Source organism: Micromys minutus (genome assembly GCF_963924665.1).
Source record: "Micromys minutus genome assembly, chromosome: 2".
NCBI classification, from domain to species: domain Eukaryota; kingdom Metazoa; phylum Chordata; class Mammalia; order Rodentia; family Muridae; genus Micromys; species Micromys minutus.
The window spans coordinates 55,253,472-55,271,982 of NC_137971.1; the positions used below are offsets into that span (position 1 = coordinate 55,253,472).

Here is an 18,511-nt window from a genome sequence, read left to right on the forward strand (position 1 = left end):
ACCTTGTACTTGTACCTGCTGAACCATCTTGAAGTCCCGACCTCCACCCCTTCTTTCTCAGTTTTTTAAAGGTTGGATTTAGCTGAGCAGTCTGGTTGACTTGGGAGCTGGGACTGGGAGTGTAGCTCCTGGCAGAGCACAGGATCTGGATTTGAGCACCACGTCCTCCAGACCCCTTTAATTATGACAAACTTTGCCCAAAGGCTCTGCTAGGTCATACTGGCTTTCTCCTTCTTTGCTGTGTAAAGAGCAGGAAGCTACACTGTGGCACAGGGCAGTGTTTACAGACTGCTTCATACCGGTCTTCCTTGTGCTGTTTCTTTTGTACCCACATTTGTTAATTCTGTTTAGTGTTTACCAATTTTTAGAAATCAAGAGCTTGCATCAAAAAAGAAGCCCTTAGATCCACCCCCCTTTTTTTGGATTTACTTATTTTAATTTATTATTTACATGATGCTCTGTCTTCATGAGTACCTAAACTCCAGAAGATGGCATCAGATGCCATTAGAGATGGTTGTGAGCCACCATGAGGGTGCTAGGGACTGAATCTGGTCCTCTCTGCCAGAGCATCTTGTGTTCTTCCTGCTGAGTGATCTCTCCAGCCCTGTTCTGTTTTTCTTTTTGTTTGTTCTTATCTGTTTTCAGCCAAGGTCTCACTTTATAGCCCTGGGTGGCTTTGGATTCAGTGTGTATTGGATTTGTTGGCTTCAGATCCTCACCAATCCTCCTGCTTTGGCTTCATGAGTGCTGAGAGACAGGTGTGAGCCACCACATTTGGGCACTCTCTTCCCACCATGTGGCTCCCAGGGATTGAGCTCAGGTCACCTGGCTTAGTGACAAGTGCCTTTGTCTACTGAGCTGTCTTGACCGTCCACAATTTACATACTTAAAGACCATATAACATGCCCATTTAATCTGTTGCTGGCTTGGTTTTTTTATGTTTATTCATTTTGTGCTTGTGTATGGATGTGCACATGTGTGGCCATCAGAGGACTACTTATAGGAGTTGGTCTCTCCTTATACAATGTACCATGTGGGTCCCAGGGATTGAACTCAGGCCTTCACAGTTTGTGGCAGGCACCTCCCATCCTTCTCCCCCCTCCCCCCCCATTGCTAGTTTTTTATACAGTGCTCTTCTTGTTTCAGATTACTCCAAAGGTTTTGGTGGTAAATACGGTATTGACAAGGACAAGGTGGATAAAAGTGCTGTGGGCTTTGAGTATCAAGGCAAAACAGAGAAGCATGAGTCCCAGAAAGGTACCTGCTACTTTATCTTCTTCTAGCCAGCCCCTCCCAGGATGACTGGTGTGGCCACGGTAGAAGAGAAAAAATGGCCGTCACCTGCAGTAGTTTAAATGGTCAGCCTAAGGCGGCCAGTCCCAGCTGATGGTTACTTAAGAACTCAAACAGTGGCCTCATCTTTGACCCCAAACCCCAGTGTTGCTTGTAGCAGTGTCCTGTCACGCACGTCTGCCTGTGTGTGATGAGACCTCGCTGCCTTGAGAGCCGCATGCATTGGTCCTGCCTGTTTAACCGCACTCCAAAAATGCGGTTGTCTCAAGGAGGGCCTCTGATGGGTGTCAGCCAGGGTCTAGTGAAGTGTGTCTTCTTGCATCTGAAACCCACCTCCTCCTTGTCCTTGGATGTGCAGTAATGCCGGGGTATGGCTTTCTGTTGTGCATGCAGACTATGTAAAAGGCTTTGGAGGAAAGTTTGGTGTGCAGACAGACAGACAGGACAAGTGTGCCCTTGGCTGGGACCATCAAGAGAAGCTGCAACTGCATGAATCCCAAAAAGGTACCTCTTCTAGCCCCACTCCCTGCTTTCCTCAGGGCCCTCTGGGAAGCTCGTGTTTGTTCCTCGGTGGGTCATGTGCTTCATGTCAGCCATGTTTCTGTCTGAGTTTTGTTTTCACGGTGTGAAGTTGCCCATGTCTCCCCCAGTTTCAGAAGTCCCCCTGTAGGTGGTAGGGGGATAGAGTGATCTTGTCCCATCCCACCCTCTACACCAGGCTGTAGCCTCTGGGAGCCTGGTTACTGTAGCACTCTTAGGGGGCGGGCTTTTGTCCTCTGGGTTTCTGTGTTCTCCTTTATAAGGTGGGCCATAGTATATGGAAGGCACACTTTTTTCTGCGGTCACAGAGATGGCACCCTAGGGACTGGTCTGTGCTGGGCAGATTCTGTCTGTATCTGAGCCTCCCTCAAATCCTTGCACACTTCCTTCTAATTAGGAGTTTTCTTGTCACAGTGGGAACCCTGTCCCAGGGAAAACTGGTTTGTGGAGGGTAAAACCCTGGTAGGTGTCTCCAGCTGTCCTGGGCAGACCTTGAAGCCTTGAGTAGCTTTAACTAAACTTTACATTTACCATCCAGTTCTGATTTTGCTTCTGCATTTCAGCTGAAGTCTACTGGTCTTTAAGTTTGTTCCTTGATGCTTTGGTCAGTGTTAGAACACCAGGCCCAGATCAGTTCTCGCTGACTGAACATGATGTACTTGACCATTACACGTGCTCATGTGATTCTAACCTGTTTCCTCTCTCGGTCATGTTCCTCTCTCTCTCACGTGGATCTCCAGACTATAAGACTGGTTTCGGAGGCAAATTTGGTGTTCAGTCCGAGAGGCAGGACTCCTCCGCTGTGGGGTTTGATTACAAGGAGAGATTGGCCAAGCACGAGTCCCAGCAAGGCACAGTTCTCCCTGCCTCCTCCCAGCAGCCCTTGCAGTGCAGCTGGCTTGCAGCATAGACTTCAGAATCAGGGTTTTTACCACAGTGCTGTGACAGTTCCCAAGATGTCCTCCACCCAGTGTCCTGCTAAAGCAACATTCCTCTCCAACCTCCACCCCTGTTCTTTTTTTCCTCTGACCTTTTGGGTTCAGGTTAGGAGGCATTCTGCAGGCCAGGTGGGTGTAGTATCTGCAGCAAACACCTCTGGCCTCATTGCTGCTGACCTCCAGTGCTGACTCTGAGCGCCTCCTTAATGACCCACAGGGACTCGGATTTTACTACTTCTCCCAGACCTGATGCTGACGACACCCTGGGGTCCTGGAGAATGAAAGACATGTTTTATGTGCTCCCTGTGTCTTTGCTTACGGTGCTGTGGGGTTTTCTGTTGGTTTTTGGGTTTTGTTTTTTTGTTTGTTTTTTATTTTTTATATTTTTGGCCAAATGTACAAAGTTTTGTGTGTGTGTTTGTTTTGTTTTTCGGGCACACTGTCTGTGTGTAGTATCTGTCTCCACCCAGAGCCTCACCTTGCACACTGTGTGTGTGGCTAATACTGGGGGTCTCAGTAGCTACTGCAGTTTTCCTCTCCTTGAGAGATCAGACCTGGCCCCCAGAGCTGATCAGGTCCCTGGAACCTGAGCGTCCAGGCAAAGGCTTGTGACTCCCTGAATCAGGGTGGGCTGTAGGCCCCCAGATGGCATCAGGCCCAGGGTGAATGTACTTACTGCCGGCCCAGCAGCTTGTGTGGAGGTGGCCATTGGATCTTGTGATGTTGAAGCTACGTGACTGTCACTTTCATGTGTTTGTGTGTGGCAGCGACAGACAGTTGTCTGGTGGCATTTCCACACACAGGGTTTCTTTTGTTTTTTGTTTTTTTGTTTTTTTTTCTTTTAAAAAGCAAGAGAACAAACTACGGTGGGGCCTCTAATTAGTGCCCAGTAGAGCAGGCGCCCAGGAAGCAGATGAGAATAAGGCCCTGGCTGGTGCGAAGACTGTGCTATAGGAGTGTGCACTGCAAAGGCCTGTCCTGTGTCCTCCCTCTTCGGCTTCCTTCCCGCTGGCCTGCCACCCATCCCCTCCCTGTCCCCATTCCTGGAAGCATGCCCACACCTCTCCTGTGCCCACACCTCTCCTGCTCCCTGCCTGCACTGGGCACTGTGGTTAGACAGCTGGCTTTGCCAGGAGAGCCCATCCTCGGGCAGCTTTCACATCCCTCTGCTCTGGTTTGTGTCCCTGGGCTGTTTGTAGATCCATGTGCATGTGCCTGCTGCTGCTTGCCCATCCTCAGCCTCATGTAAGTCTTGCCTTTACCACTTTTAGACTATGCCAAAGGATTCGGCGGGAAGTACGGGGTGCAGAAGGATCGGATGGACAAGGTAAGGCTGGTGAGCTATGGTGGCAGTGTCCTTCCGAGGGTCCTTGGCTCACAACACTAGAGGTCTGTCCAGCAACATTAGGCATATGTCATTCCATGGCCCAGGAGTGACCACCTACATGCCTCATGTGGCACACTGGGTTCATTCTGGTTTTATACTTGGGGCTGAGGCCAAGCAAGCTGAGTACTTGGTCACAGCACAGCAATTAGCAGCTGGGATCTTGAAATACAAGAGTCATGGGGACTATTTGTCTTTTTTTTTTTTTTCTTTTTTTAATGATTTATTTATTACATATGCCTGCACATATGCCTGCACACCAGAAGAGGGCACCAGATTGCATTATACATGGTTATGAGGCACCATGTGATTGCTAGGAATTAAACTTAGGATCTCTGGAAGAGCAGCCAACACTCTTAATCTCCGAGCTATCTCTTCAGCCCAACTATTTGAACTTTTAATTATTAGCAGAAAGCCAGGTAAGCACCAGTTCTTGGAAGCGCTTAGTGGCCATGTTTAGTCATTGTCTGTTGCCACAGACAGGGGGAGCTGGACTACTAATCTTGTTGCAGTTGGTCAGCAGCTGGGACAAACTGGGCTTTAGCCTGCCCCCTTTCACTTTTTCCTTCAGATTGGGTTTTGTTGTGCCACCCAGGATGGCTTGGGACTTGAGATGCTTCTGCCTCAGCCTTCAGAGTCTGGCATTGGTGGCCAGTGCCATCTTGTTCAGTTTTTTCTTTTAGGTATGAAAGTGTGCTCCTGTGGTAACAGGTTGTTCCCTCTCTCCAGATCCCCTCACCGGCCTCTTGTTGCTTTTAATCAGTTCCTGGGCCCTGTGGGGTCAGCTGTGAGCCGGTGAAAGAATTCTTTTTTCTAGTATGTCAGCCAGTGGTGGGGAGGCTGTTGCTAGACAGCTCTGTGGGTTCAGCAGCCTGGCAGGGGTTGCTTTCCTCTGCCTGAGGTGACCTTCGTCTGCTCAATGTCACAGATGCCAATGTTCCTCCCTATCCTTGGCTGTGGTCACATGGCATGCATGGGTCATCCCCAGAGTTGTTCTTCCTTTAGACTCAGTTCACTGTGGTTGGCTTTACCCTAGGCATCCCCCGTGTTGCCAGGGTATCTCACAGGAGGCCCCGAGAGCAAAGCAGGTGGCTTGAGCTAACTGGCCCTGAGGAAGCCAGGTGAACTGAGTTTAAAAATGATTATATGTAGCCAGGTGGTGGTGCACAACTTTAACCCAGTACTCAGGTTGTGTAGGCAGGCAGATCCCTGAGTTCAAGGCCAGTCTGGTCTACAGAGAGTTTCAAGATAGCCAGGTGTTTACAGAGAAACCCTGTCTTCAAAACAAAATGAAAACCAGATTATTATATCTATGCATGTATATATGTAGATGTGTATGTATGTGTGCACATGTATGTGCCACTGAGCATATTTGATAGTCAAAGGACTTGTATGAGTTGGTTTCTAACATGTGGGTCCCAGGGATTGAACTCAGGTCAGTAGGCTTAGAGGCAAGTGCCTTTACCCAGTGACCCTCTCATTGCTTCCTGGGTCAGGCTTTGGGGATAGATAGGAGCTTTTCTGCAAAGATGGGCAGTGTCAGTAAAGCAGAGGATGTGACAGGAGCCTGGTTAGAAACGAAGTCACTGTGGCTGTGAAAGAGTGAGGCTGGCAGTTCTATTTCCTGCTGTAGGTTAGGCCTTGGGACACCTGTGGAACATGTACCCTGTCCTTTACTGAAGGAGCCCGAGTCCCGGCATAGCTGCACACACCTGTAATCCTTGCACTTGACAGAGCAGAGGGAGGGCTTGGTGTAACTCAAGGCAGTGGTGGAGCCTTGCAGAGTTAGGGGACTTGGGTAGAGAAGAGGAAGGTAATTAGCAGGGTAATTAAGTAATAAGGCCTTAGGCAGCCAGGATGCTGCAGGGCTGTGCAGCTTGCTGAGAGGTACCCCTCAGGGCTTTACCTCTGCCAGACAGAATAGACTGAACAAGGAGGATGGGTGAAGTGGCAGGGGACCAGGTGTCTGGTGGCTGAGAGCCCTGTGGCAGAGGACATGAGGAACTAAGTGTGTTAGTCAGAGGCTGGCATTGAGGAAGTTGTGGTATCTGTGGTTAGTGGTGATGGTAAAGATGGTGACCACTGACCTTGTGCACTCATAGTCAGGAAATGATGTGGTTAGAATCGTCTCTTCTCTCCCCCTCCTGCCAACCAGGCGTGGCTATTCTCTGTCTATTGTCCTGTGGAGAAGCCCAAGGGACTGTGGGGGCAGGATCAGGGCCCAGACTATGCCGAGGCTGTTCTATGTTCATCCTCATAGTGACTAGGATAAGGTGGTAACCTCGATACCAGTCTATCCTCTCCTAGACAGGAAAAGTGTTCCTCCATGGTGGTTTGGGCAGCTACAAGTGGTCCAAGGACAAGAGTGGCCACCCTTGTTAGGCTCCAGAGCCAGGCTCTATGGAGAATGAGGCAGTGAGGGTTGACGTGGGCAGTATGGATCAAGGGCTGAGGAGGGAGAGACTCAGGAAAGTGGGGGACGGGGTTAGGAAACTGGGCTGGGGCTGTGCGTGGTTCAGTGGTGAGGCTGACATAGGGCTGGGGAAGCCCTAGGTGTCACCCCAGCACACTTTAGAAAAAAGGAGTGTTGTGATCTGGAAGGCAAGAGTGAGAAGGGAGTGGAGGGTGTGGAGATGGATCAGGGCTCCTCCAGAGAATTGCAGATCAGACAGGAGTCTCCTAAACAGCTAGGTGAGGGTTGTTTTGGAAGAGCAGGATAGGGTCAGATTTGGGGGCAGGGTCCCTAGGAATTAGAAAAGGGGCGGTGAGGGCAGCTAAGGTGCGCATAGCTCTAGCGGCTCTCGATTGGGAGTGGCTCCATAGGGGAGATCAGGTAGAGCAGCAGTTCACCTCTCATGGTCTTAGCTCTCCTGTAGGAGGGAAAGGTCTGGTGGGGGGGTCACACTGAGTATAGCCCATCTGGAAGTTGTACTTTCACTGGGGAGAGGGCCCCTCGACCACCTTCAGCCTCCCTTCATGTGGCATGTGTTGGGAATAGTGAATACCCTGAACCCTGGTGTCTTTTTAGAAGCCACGTGGCTGGGACTATTGTTGGTGACAGAGCCCCATTGGCCTGTGCTTAGGTCAGCCACTGGCTTCCTTCATCCCTACCAGAGCAATTCTGGAGCCTGTAAGCATGGTTGAGGATTGGAAAATTGAGAAAGCCTACAAAAGAACAAGGAGGGGGCCTGGCAAAGTGACCCTGTGACCCACAGTGACTTACGTTCTAAGTTGAGCGTGCAACTGGAGGATAGTCAGTGAATGTGTGGAAGGGAGCCGAGCCCCAGTGGATCTGTAGAGTGCAGGATGGAGAAAGAGCTCTGTGTTGGGGTGTTTGGAAAGCTGGGGAAGGCCCCTCACATGCACTAGGTTACAGCTGCCCTGGCTGTGGAGTGTGGACAGTACCCCCTGATTCCTCTCTGTCTCTGTAGAACGCATCCACCTTTGAAGAAGTGGTCCAGGTGCCATCTGCCTATCAGAAGACTGTCCCCATTGAGGCTGGTGAGTCCTAGCAGTCTGAAAGCACTGTATGGTATGTGGGGTGCAGTGTTGGTGCCCCATGGTCTCCCAGACATGGCTAAGAGGAAGGCCTCACCCTGTGGGATGTTGGTGAGAGGTGCTAGTGACCAGGTTCTGGGAGCAGCCTCTGTGTGTCTCCTGAGCCCACTCCTCTCACGGCTTTTTGTCCAGTGGCTCAGAACCATCCTTTCAGGTGTCTCCTGGGCGTGTGAGGAGTGAGATGCACCTAGAGAGTGCCGTTTGCATATAGGATAGAAATCTCAACGTACACCAGGAGGTAGTGACCATTGGCACTGCAGACAACAGGATTGGTTCTTCGGCCATTCTGATACTATGAAAACTATCAGGGCCTTTTGCAAAGGCACCTGGAGACACCACTTGTCTTATTGATATCTACTGTGTCTCATATCACAGGGTGTAGGCATGGTGGAATACAACTGTAATCTCAGCATTTGGGAGACTGAGGCAGGAGGCTTGCCATAAGACCAGCCTGGGTACAGAGGCTTGGGCCAGCTTGGACTGTACAGTGAGACCCTGTCTCAAAAAGAGGAAAGAGTAAATAGAATGCTTTTAAAACAATAAGACTGAGGTGCTTGCACAGAGAATACAATATAGTGTTATCTGTGTCAGGCCTCAGCAGGATGGCATTGTCATAGGACCGCAGACTTCTCCATGCTCAGGCCTGCCAAGGGAACAAGAATGACTGCGCTAGGCTGGGCAGAGGATGCTCTCAGGGAAGCCATGTGAGCCGAGGCCAAGTGGAGTGTGGTTCCACGGGGCTAGGGATTCCCCTGGGCTGTGGTCTCTAAACACTTCCCAAGGCCTGTTCACTCAGGAGCTTGCTACCTGCACCTTGTCTGGTTTTAAATACTAGATGTAGCTGCTTTTTGATGCTTTGTGTCTCTTTTTTCCACTCCTTACACACACACACCCCTCCCCCACCCCTGCCCCGTTTCACCTCCATCACTAGATAGAACACAACAAATGACAGAGGAGAGAGAGCTAGAGATCCAAGAATTTAATTTATTTCTTGTGTCTTCTTTGAGCATGACTACTAACAAACTTCGACCAACCCCATCTATTGGCATTCTATCATTTTTTTATACCCTCTGAAAATTGCCCAGAATTCCACACATCACATAGTCACAAAAACTATCTACAGCTGGCCAAACCATGCCTCTGCTAGAGCACGAGGCAGATCATAGTCAGCTGCTGCCGACAGTCGGAGGCAGCCTCATGTCCCACACCTGGGACTAAAACAAAAACATTCTTATAACATTTTTGTGTTTTTTTTAAAGAAACTCTTACTACAATCAGGTCTCTGGATTAGGCCTGCAACTCAACTGTAGAGCCCCTCCAACAGTCTGTCAGCCGTCTCCTAGCCTTTAAATCATAATCAGTATTTTAGTTAGGGATGTCACTGAGGTGACGAAACTCAATGACCTGTACAACTCGGAAAGGAAAGGGTTTATTTGACTTATGATTTCATATCGCTGTTTATCACTGAAGGAAGTAAGGATAGGAACTCAGCCAGGGCAGGAACCTTCAGGCAGAAGCTGATTCAAAGGCCATGGAGGAGGGCTGCATAGTGACTTGCTCATCATCGCTTGCTGAGCCTGCTTTCTTTCTTTTTCTTTAAGATTTATTTATTTATTATATATAAGTACACTGTTGCTCTCTTCAGACACACCGGAAGGGGGCATCGGATCCCATTACAGATGGCTGTGAGCCACCATGTGGTTGCTGGGAATTGAACTCAGGACCTCTGGAAGAGCAGTCAGTGCTCTTAACGGCTGAGCCATCTCTCCAGCCCCAAGCCTGCTTTCTTATAGAACCCAGGACCACTAGCCCTGGAATGATCCAACACAATGGGCTGGACCTTCCTCCATCAATTACTAATTAAGAAAATACCCCACAAGTTTATCTGAAGCCTGTTTTTTTTTTTTTTTTTTTTTAAATGGTTTTTGAGACAGGGTTTTCTGTGTATCCGTGGCTGTCCTGGAATTCACTCTATAGACCAGAATTTTGCCTGCCTCTGCCTCCCAAGTACTAAGAATAAATGTGTATGCCATCACTGTCCAGCTGAAGCCTGATCTTATAGAGGCATTTTTTTTTCAGTTGAGGCCCGGGAGGGCTCTAGTAGGCCCTAGCATGACAAACTTGGCTCTAGCAGATCTTGCCTGTTCCCTCTCCCCCTCTTCCTTGCTAAACCATTAGATTACATTCCTATAAAGCTAGCCACTAAGGTCTGTTCTCTTATTTGGCCACTTCCTCCTCCTGAGGCTGACCACCAAGGTCCAGCTATCAAAATGCTATACTGATCAAGCCATCCAGTCAAAATAAACCACCCCATCCTGATGGGTTTTCCTTGTTCCCTTTATAAAGTGCCATTTGCCTATATACAGGTATGGGTCACTGTCTCCTCTGCCATCCTCCCTGCTCATGACCGATGGCTTCTCCCTGCTCTTGTCTTTTTTTTTTTTTTTTAACCCCTGTGATGCCAGAGATGGAACCTGGTCCCTTGTATATGTCAGGCAAGGGCTCTCACTGAGCTACACTAAAGCTCCTCACTGGGGAACTTCTGCTGAGCCACATTCCATCTGTCATGGTTAGAAAGCTTAGTTATTGCTGCATTCACCCTGAGTGTGTGGTGTGTGGCTATGACAGTGTCTAGCTTAACTGTGGTGCAGACCCAGGGCTTCTAACGCCCATCAGTCTCCCTTGGGCTTTGTGTGTGGCTGGCTTGGGTGAGCTACAGTATTCTGTGGGTATCCTTATTCCCCATGTGAAGATGCCTCTACTGCAAAGTCATCCTGATGTGGCTTTTGTCTTGGTGAGGTGTTCTGGGACAGACGTGTAGTCTCTTTCCTCTAGTGACCAGCAAAACCAGTAATATCCGTGCTAACTTTGAAAACCTGGCAAAGGAGAGAGAGCAGGAGGACAGGCGGAAGGCGGAAGCCGAGAGAGCTCAGCGGATGGCCAAAGAAAGGCAGGAGCAGGAGGAGGCGCGAAGGAAGCTGGAAGTGAGTAATGATGCTGTGTCTGTTCCAGGGCCTTCATGCCTCTCTTGAGTTTGCAGCAGGGCACTGTGGGAGGAAGCTCCTTTCTGTCACTCAAGGTACTGCTATGTGTAGAGGGAGCATGCTCAGGGCAGGGCTCTGTCCCGAGGCTTCTATGACATGCTCTCTCACTCACCACTGAGGGGAGTTAATTTGCTTCTGGCTAGATTGAGGAGGGGCTGGTGTGGTCGGAAAGCTTGCTTCCATGGTAAGGTAGAGTAACTTGATCACCCTTCATCTAGACACCATCGACGTCAGTGGCCATACGTGTATGCTGGCAACAGCTCAGCAGATTATTAGGAGCAGAGCCCTCAGTAATTCATACAGAGTTACTTACAAACACTCTTGCTCTGTCTAAGCTGATAAACACTTCCTCCCAAGGAGATGTTGGGGTTGAGACCCCACAGAGGAAGATGTGCAGTTGGCAGATGGCTCAGATGTCTGCAGGCTGACTGGGTCATGGGGTTCTGGATAACTGCTGAACTGTTCTCTCAGATTCTCTTGATTCTGATTCCTCTGCTGTGTGAGGCCTTTCTGTCCTGCACACTCCATTCCTTATACCATCTTTCCCTGTCAGTTTTGAGCTGATGAGACTAGACCTGACCCCCTTGGGCTTCAGGTTTCTTGTGACATTAAACTTTCATTTTACAATGAGGGCTCTTCTTGGCACCCAGCTGGGTATAGGGAGGGCTGGAACAGGCCTCAAAGCTATTGTCACAAATGGGCTAACTTAACAACCAGGCCTCCTCATTGTGTAAGAGGCTTGAACATTCAGATCAGTCTTGCCCCCAGATGCAAAGGACCACCAATGCCTGGGGTGTTTCATCTTTGGTGATTGCCATAGAACAGACAGCTCCTTGGTTGCAAAGACTTAAAGTATTTATGTTATTTTTCTTAAAAGCACATGGTGTGACCATTATTCCCCCTAGCAGAAGAGTAGAGAAAGGGTGTGAGGTGAATGGGTGAGGTTCAGTCCTGTCTCTGGGGCCTGACTGCAACCTTGAACATCTCCTGTGGGGACATTCGGATCTTGATAAGTTTCTCATGCTTCTGTCTGAGCTTGCTCCCCAAGTGCTTAGAACATCTCAAACTTGATGCCACGGCTCTGAAGACCAGGGAGTCTGAGGGATGTTGGCTAGATGTGTCCCACTCACTGCCTCTGTTCTATCTTCTGTTTAGTGTTCTGTTGTAGTCCTGGAGTCCAGGAGTTTGCACGGGATACTCTATGGAGGGCAGCCCAGTCAGCCCTCAGGGATCATGTCTTCCTCATGTGCAGAAAATATCTACCCACTCAAAGGTCCCTGCAACTCTTCACCCATGCTAACTTTGCCTCAAAGCCCACAGTTAAGAAATGAGCTGAGGGCCAGATGGAATGGCTGCTTGATGTCACCTCTGCACCTGTCCATTGCACATCTAAATACATCTTCCCACCTGTGACAGGAGTATCACAGTTCTTGAGAAGGCCTGACTATGTGACCCAGTGACCAGTGCTTTCTACTCTGCCATCAGGTGCCAAGCTTCCCACCTGGGTGCCACTCCCTTACAAAGTGGCAGACTTGACTTTGAGGCTGTCTGGGTAACCATGCATTTGCTGTCCTTCTGTCTTAGGAGCAAGCCAGAGCCAAGAAGCAGACACCCCCAGCATCCCCTAGTCCTCAGCCAGCTGAAGACAGACCACCGTCCAGCCCCATCTATGAGGTAGGTAGTCACGTGGTCAGTTGGCTGCCCTAGACTCTTTCAGACTCCTGACACCCTCCTTTTCTGTGTCCTGGGAGCTAGGTGTCAGCCCACCCCAGGTTGGCTGCTGTTCTTATCTTTGGGCAGCCTATAGCACCATAACCTTCCTCTCCTTGTGGCTTTTGGGAGGTCAGTAGATGCTGCATGCTCAGTATTTTGGTTTTCCTGACCGTGCTCCCTCTGGGATAAACTCTCCCTTGGCCCCGAGACAGTGTTCTTCCGTAGTCTCTTGAGCATCTTGTTCTCTGGTCCTTGTGGCCTTCTCACGTGAAACTTTGTGGAGTCCTTGCCTCATACGTGCCTCAAGTCTCTCATACTCTGCCTGAACTTGGGGCTTCCTCACTGAAGTAAGACCCTCTGCCCACAGCCACATCCCATGGATCCCAGCCAGTCCTCATATACTGCCCTTTCATTAGCTAGGTAACATTGCTCGTGAGTTCTAATGTGGACACCACCCATGACTAGGGCTTAGGTGACCATGACCCATTCACCACCAGGATTCCCTCTCTTTGAACACCTTTGCTACTTGCCCTATGTGGTGGTCACTTCCTGTGAGACTTCTTAGTGGATATTGCCTTGTAGCAAGTGGCCCAACTGACAGAGGCATGCCTACATAGTCATGCCTCCTGCTGGGCCAGGTGCTGGCACACTGGCTTTTTGTTGAGGGTTGGGGCAGGGGCAGGGACAGGTCCTGTGACTGGCAGATCAATGGGGAGCAGGAGCCAAGGAAAGTACCTGAAATACCTTAGTGGGAAGATGGGGCAGGGTCCAGTGTCGAGCTACCACAACAGGAAGTGGTTGTTAGCATTTCAGTAGCCTTTGTCTGCCACCATCTTGCCACATGGGACTGCTTCTGGGCCTGACTGTTCTCCTTGGGCTGTGGCAACTTGCTCTGCCTGGCTATTTCCCACAGGAAGCTTCTGTTCCCACTCCCTCTGCCTCCATTTTTGCTTTGTTTTGTCTGACCATGGAGGTCACTTGTGAATGGGGCTCTTCTGTCTGTGGTCATAGCGTGCGAGATGCCTGTGTGTCTCTCCTCAGGATGCAGCTCCGTTCAAGGTTGAGTCGAGCTACCGAGGTGGTGAGCTTGAGCCTGAGTACAGCACTGAGGCTGCAGGCGTTCCTGAGGCCAGCAACCAGCAAGGCCTAGCCTACACATCAGAGCCTGTTTATGAGACCACAGAGGCTCCTGGCCACTACCAAGCAGGTACTGGACCCCACTCTAGCCATGCCCAGTGAAGGGAGGGTTTCTGAGAAGTCCTCCCCTCCAGTGTGCTCCTCAGAGAGGGTTGGGCTGCTCTCTGATTGCCTAGGAATGTGAGTTCTGGGTCACCCCCTGGACTAGAGAAGGTTAGATGCAGTACTCTATCCTGCAGTCCCGGGAAGGGCCATTCTGTGCTGCATGGATGGTTAAGACTGCAGTGGGAATCTGCTGGCCTGGTGGGTCCTCCCTTGGAGGGCTCTGCCTGTTGCCCAGCTACCTCAAAGGCCACATCTCCCGTACTCTGCAGATAAACCAGTGCCTCAGCAGACAGACAGTGAGGCTACATGTTTACTTGGAGAATGAGGCTTCAATAAGACACTAGATCAGGCGAGTTCTTCATCCTTCCTGCAACACCATGGGGGTGGGTGCAGAGCATCTTTCAAATAGCGCTACTCCCTGGTGACTAAGAATTCAGATATATGGGGGCCATTCTTACTCAAACCACCACAGTCTCATTCAGTCTGTAGCCCAGGCTGCTCTACTTGTTCCTTGTCCATGTCTGCATGTGTCAGAGTTAGTGTCTAAGCTCTTCTCTTGAAAGCCAAGACCTGTGGTAGTTGTAGTCAAGGTTTCTACTGATGAAACACAATGACCAGAGCAGTTGGGGAAGAAAGGGGTTCTTTAGCTTACATGTCCACATGGCTGCCCATTACTGAAGAAGTCAGGACAGGAACTCAAACAGGGCAGGAATCTGAAGGCAGGAGCTGATGCAGAAACCATGGAGGGGAGGAGTGCTGCTTACTGACTTGATCAGCCTGCTTTCTTATGGAACTCAGCATCACTAACCCAGGGATGGCACCACCAACATAGGTTGAGCTTTTGTGGGTTTTTTTTTTCTTTCTGGAGATAGGATTTCTCTTTGTAGCTGGCTTCGAACTCAGAGATCCGCCTTCCTCTGCCTCCCAATAAAGGCATGCGCCACCAGCACCCAACTAAGTCCTTTTGTTTCTAGGAGGTATCTGGTGCCTCCATCTCAATACCTGCCACATTGGAACCCAGCTGATGTAAAGAGGTCTCTCTCTTAGCAAGTTTCCCATCAGTTCTGGGGCAGTATGTTTGCAGGGCTTGGCCGCTGCTCAGTGGTTTTGCTTTCTTACAGAGGATGACACCTATGATGGGTATGAGAGTGACCTGGGCATCACAGCCATCGCCTTGTATGACTACCAGGCTGGTAAGCACTGACCGTGGCCTGCGGGCAAAGATGTTTCTACCCAGGGTGACGTTCCCAGCCGCTCCCCTCCTGAGACCAGTTCTGGGAAGGAGTACAAAGCTGTTTTATGCTTGGTTTTGAACCAGGGTCTGTTACCCAGTCTGACCTTGAACTCCCAGGCTTAAACAATCGTGCCTCGGTTTCCCCATTGATGCCTCATGTGGACTTTACTGTGCCTGAGTACAATTTCTACAGTGTATCTTGGAGTAACTTTACAGGTGTTACCCGGGATGCTGCCAGGGATGCCCATATCTGTACCTACCCCTTTGTCTCTCATCTTCTAATCTTTGGGGACCTAAAGCTGCAGAGCCCCCTTAGTCACAGACCAGCTGTGCAGGCTCCGGCAGGTTCCACAGAAACATACCCCACTCTCCAGAGAAGATGCCACACACACAGGAGGACTTAGAACTAGTGTGGCCCCTCTCACGGCAGCACGTCATTCCTCCTGGCTTAGTCCCATTATTACTTGACCGTGCTTTATAGGATGCCTAGCTGGGCTCCCTCAAATCCTCAGGCCTCCAGGGCTGAGACCGAGAGAGGCTCGATAGGCCCTTCTCTTCCTGAGCAAAGACCTGGCATGTATTTCCTGTACACACATGGTATCTCAGTCAGGGTTTCTATTCCTGCACAAACATGACCAAGAAGCAAGTTGGGGAGGAAAGGGTTTATTCAGCTTTTACACTTCCACATTGCTGTTCATCACCAAAGGAAGTCAGGACTGGAACACAAGCATGTCAGGAAGCAGGAGCTGATGCAGAGGCCATGGAGGGATGTCACTTACTGGCTTGCTTCCCCTGGCTTTGCTCAGCTTCTATCTTATAGAACCAGGTCTACCAGCCCAGGGATGGCACCACCCACAATGGGCTGGGCCCTTTCCCTTTGATCACTAGTTGAGAAAATGCCTCACAGCTGGATCTCATGGAGGCATTTCCTCAACTGAGTGAGGCTCCTTTCTCTGTGGTTACTCCAGCTTGTGTCCAGTTGACACAAAACCAGCCAGTACTCATGGGTCCTGTGACTTTTTGGCCATCACCTCACATCTCTTGAGTCTAGATTTTCATGTATAACCTTAGCAGCCCTCTCCATTGCCCTCCTTGTCATGTGTCTAACAGTGAAGGCCCCCTCCACACCCCTCTCCCCTGCTGGGTGGGTTTCTTAGTCTCAGTCTTGATGTCTTCCACCTGGTCAGGTGGCGATCCCATCTGAGTCTCTTCTGCTCTCCCTCCCTAGCTGGCGATGACGAGATCTCCTTTGACCCCGATGACATCATCACCAACATAGAAATGATTGACGATGGCTGGTGGCGTGGGGTGTGCAAGGGCAGATACGGGCTCTTCCCGGCCAACTACGTGGAGCTGCGGCAGTAGGGTGGCCATCAGAGCCTACCAGTACCAGCACCGGGTTCACACCACAGCGTGTCTGCGTGTGTTTGAGTTGGTTTCTGCTTCCATTTCTGTTTTTGTTCTTTTTCTGAAGGTGGGGAGGGGAATATACATATTGCCTTTATATTTAATACGTCTGTTGATGCTTCGGGCGTGTCCTGCCACAGAATTTGCTAATGTCTGACGATCGTGTTCACAGAGAACATGGGTGATTACTTTCGGCCAAGCTGACTGTGGTATGTAGCCACTTCAGGAGTTGCACTTCTCCTGAGGCTGGTGGTACATGTGGCCTTGTGCCCACCTCCCTCCCATGGCAGTCAGGTCCCCAGGTTGGAGACAGTGCTCCTGGAGTGGCCACTCAGTGAGGAGGCTCTCTGGGGTCCAGTGTTTGGAAGAGGAAAGGAGCCAAAGGAAAGTGAGGTTCCAGAGCATTGACACCTCACGGGAAGTCAAGTCTGTCAGTCCTGACCACTTGAGCCAGGACCCCAGGCTTCCCCCACTCCATCTCATCTCATCGATACCTCCCCTCACACCCCAGTTCTGGTTGACCCTTTCTCCTGCCTTGCCCTGAAGTGTTACCTTCTCCCATCTGCATTCGAGGCCTATAGCACAAAGTGCATCTCAGAGATGTGCTGGCAGCTTATCCTGAGCTTGGCCTGCAACATGGGAGGCTTGGGGAGGGGTCTTCGACCTGTTCATGACTCCTGAGCAGCCTGCATCAGTGTGCTGAGTGGGGCCAACCATCTGGCTGGACAGACAGATACCTTCTCCCTGCACACTTCCAGAAGCATGCTCCCAGTGGGGAGCTGTGTTCTTTTTGCCAAATACATTCAATTATAGTTGATAGATTGATGTGGCTGAACACAGGACTGAGTGAACTGATCCGCCTGGGTGCCTCCCCAGCTTCCTTGAGCAACTATCTCTAAGATGCTTTCAAGTGTCTGAGACACCAGGAGGCTGGGCCACACTGGTTACGCACAGTCAGGAGAACATGTCCCCACCTCTGGGACACATGAGGGCCAATGCCCGTTTTCTTTCCATGTGCTTCCCTGCAGAATCCTTGCCTTTCCATTGTTAGGTTGGGTTTTCTATATGAATTATCATCTGGAATTCTGTAGCACACCTCATAGGTATGGATTTTTTTAAATTAAATATTCAGAATAAACTTTTTTTGATCCATTTGCTGTGTGGTCTCCTGCAGTGCATGGTCTCCATGTTTTGCTTTGAAGGTAGCATTGGGGCTGAGTTCGAGGGTGGGGGTGAGAGGGTAGTTCTGAATTAGCCTCTGAATGAATCCTAATGGTTATAGCCAGAGGTACCATTTCTTCAGGGTACTATTCAGCAGCATAGAAGACAACAGTGGCCTGGACAGTATTGGTAGCTGAAGGAGGGCCTGACTGGGCCAGCCTGGGGTAGCAGAGAAGTAGCAAGCAGGTGAACGGGGAACCAAACCATTGCTTACCCATTGGCAGAGCTGGACACTGCTGTTGACAACCTGCTCTATGGTTCTCAGTGGCGGGCGGGCTGTTCCTTGGGCAGTGTGCAGATCAAGGGGGTTCTGGGATGTCAGTGCAAGCTGTTCTTGCTCCCCGATAGTGCCTCCACACTGGCTCCTGTCTACAGAGCTGGATGGATGGTACTAATGATGGAACAAACTCTGAGACTCAAATCTTAGCAGTGGCCACTTCCTAAGTCTTGACACACTGCTGGATTGGTAGAGTTAGGAGTCCCTAGTACCAGGGTCTCGGGCCTGATGTACCCAGGATGGCCTCTGATCTCTCTGCAGTCTAGGTGTGACCTCATCCATGGGGCTGCCCAGACTTAGCTTTGCTTTGTCCTTGGCAAGACTTTCACTCCCAGTCTGTTCTTGGAGGGCTGGCTGCAGTCACTCTATAGTTAGAGAACCAGACAGGCAGCCCCTGCTGCCCTGGCTCGCCCCTTTTCCTGCTCCACCTGGACCCTCACCTGCTGGGAACTGATGGGGTGATTTCTATGGGCCATCTAGCCTGCCCGTGAGAACCTGCTTTCCTCCTGTGGTGCCTGCTTCTGCTGTGCCAATGTGACCCTTCAGTGGAACGTCCCTTCAGTGACCCCGGGGTATGGCAGCCAGCCCTGCCTTGCCTCCAGGTTGGTAAGTAGAATTTTACCAGTGTGGCTTGTAGGATCTAAACCTGAGGGCCACACT

At 50.4% G+C, this 18,511-nt stretch overlaps 1 protein-coding gene across 3 annotated transcripts in view; it reads left to right on the forward strand.

Moving 5' to 3' along the window:
* Window positions 1-17,479, forward strand: part of CTTN (cortactin) — a 34,732-nt gene extending 17,253 nt beyond the window's left edge. The window contains exons 9-18 of one of the 3 annotated variants that reach the window (XM_080913251.1): window positions 1,147-1,257; window positions 1,687-1,797; window positions 2,574-2,684; window positions 4,043-4,098; window positions 7,587-7,656; window positions 10,549-10,697; window positions 12,342-12,431; window positions 13,512-13,677; window positions 14,834-14,905; window positions 16,175-17,479. In XM_080913251.1, coding sequence (XP_080769377.1) covers window positions 1,147-1,257; window positions 1,687-1,797; window positions 2,574-2,684; window positions 4,043-4,098; window positions 7,587-7,656; window positions 10,549-10,697; window positions 12,342-12,431; window positions 13,512-13,677; window positions 14,834-14,905; window positions 16,175-16,311 — 1,073 coding nt within the window. In that variant the 3' untranslated portion in view covers window positions 16,312-17,479. The remainder of the gene's footprint in view (window positions 1-1,146; window positions 1,258-1,686; window positions 1,798-2,573; window positions 2,685-4,042; window positions 4,099-7,586; window positions 7,657-10,548; window positions 10,698-12,341; window positions 12,432-13,511; window positions 13,678-14,833; window positions 14,906-16,174) is intronic. The other 2 variants (XM_080913252.1, XM_080913253.1) reach the window with 2 other exon arrangements.
* The last annotated feature ends 1,032 nt before the right edge of the window (window positions 17,480-18,511 follow it).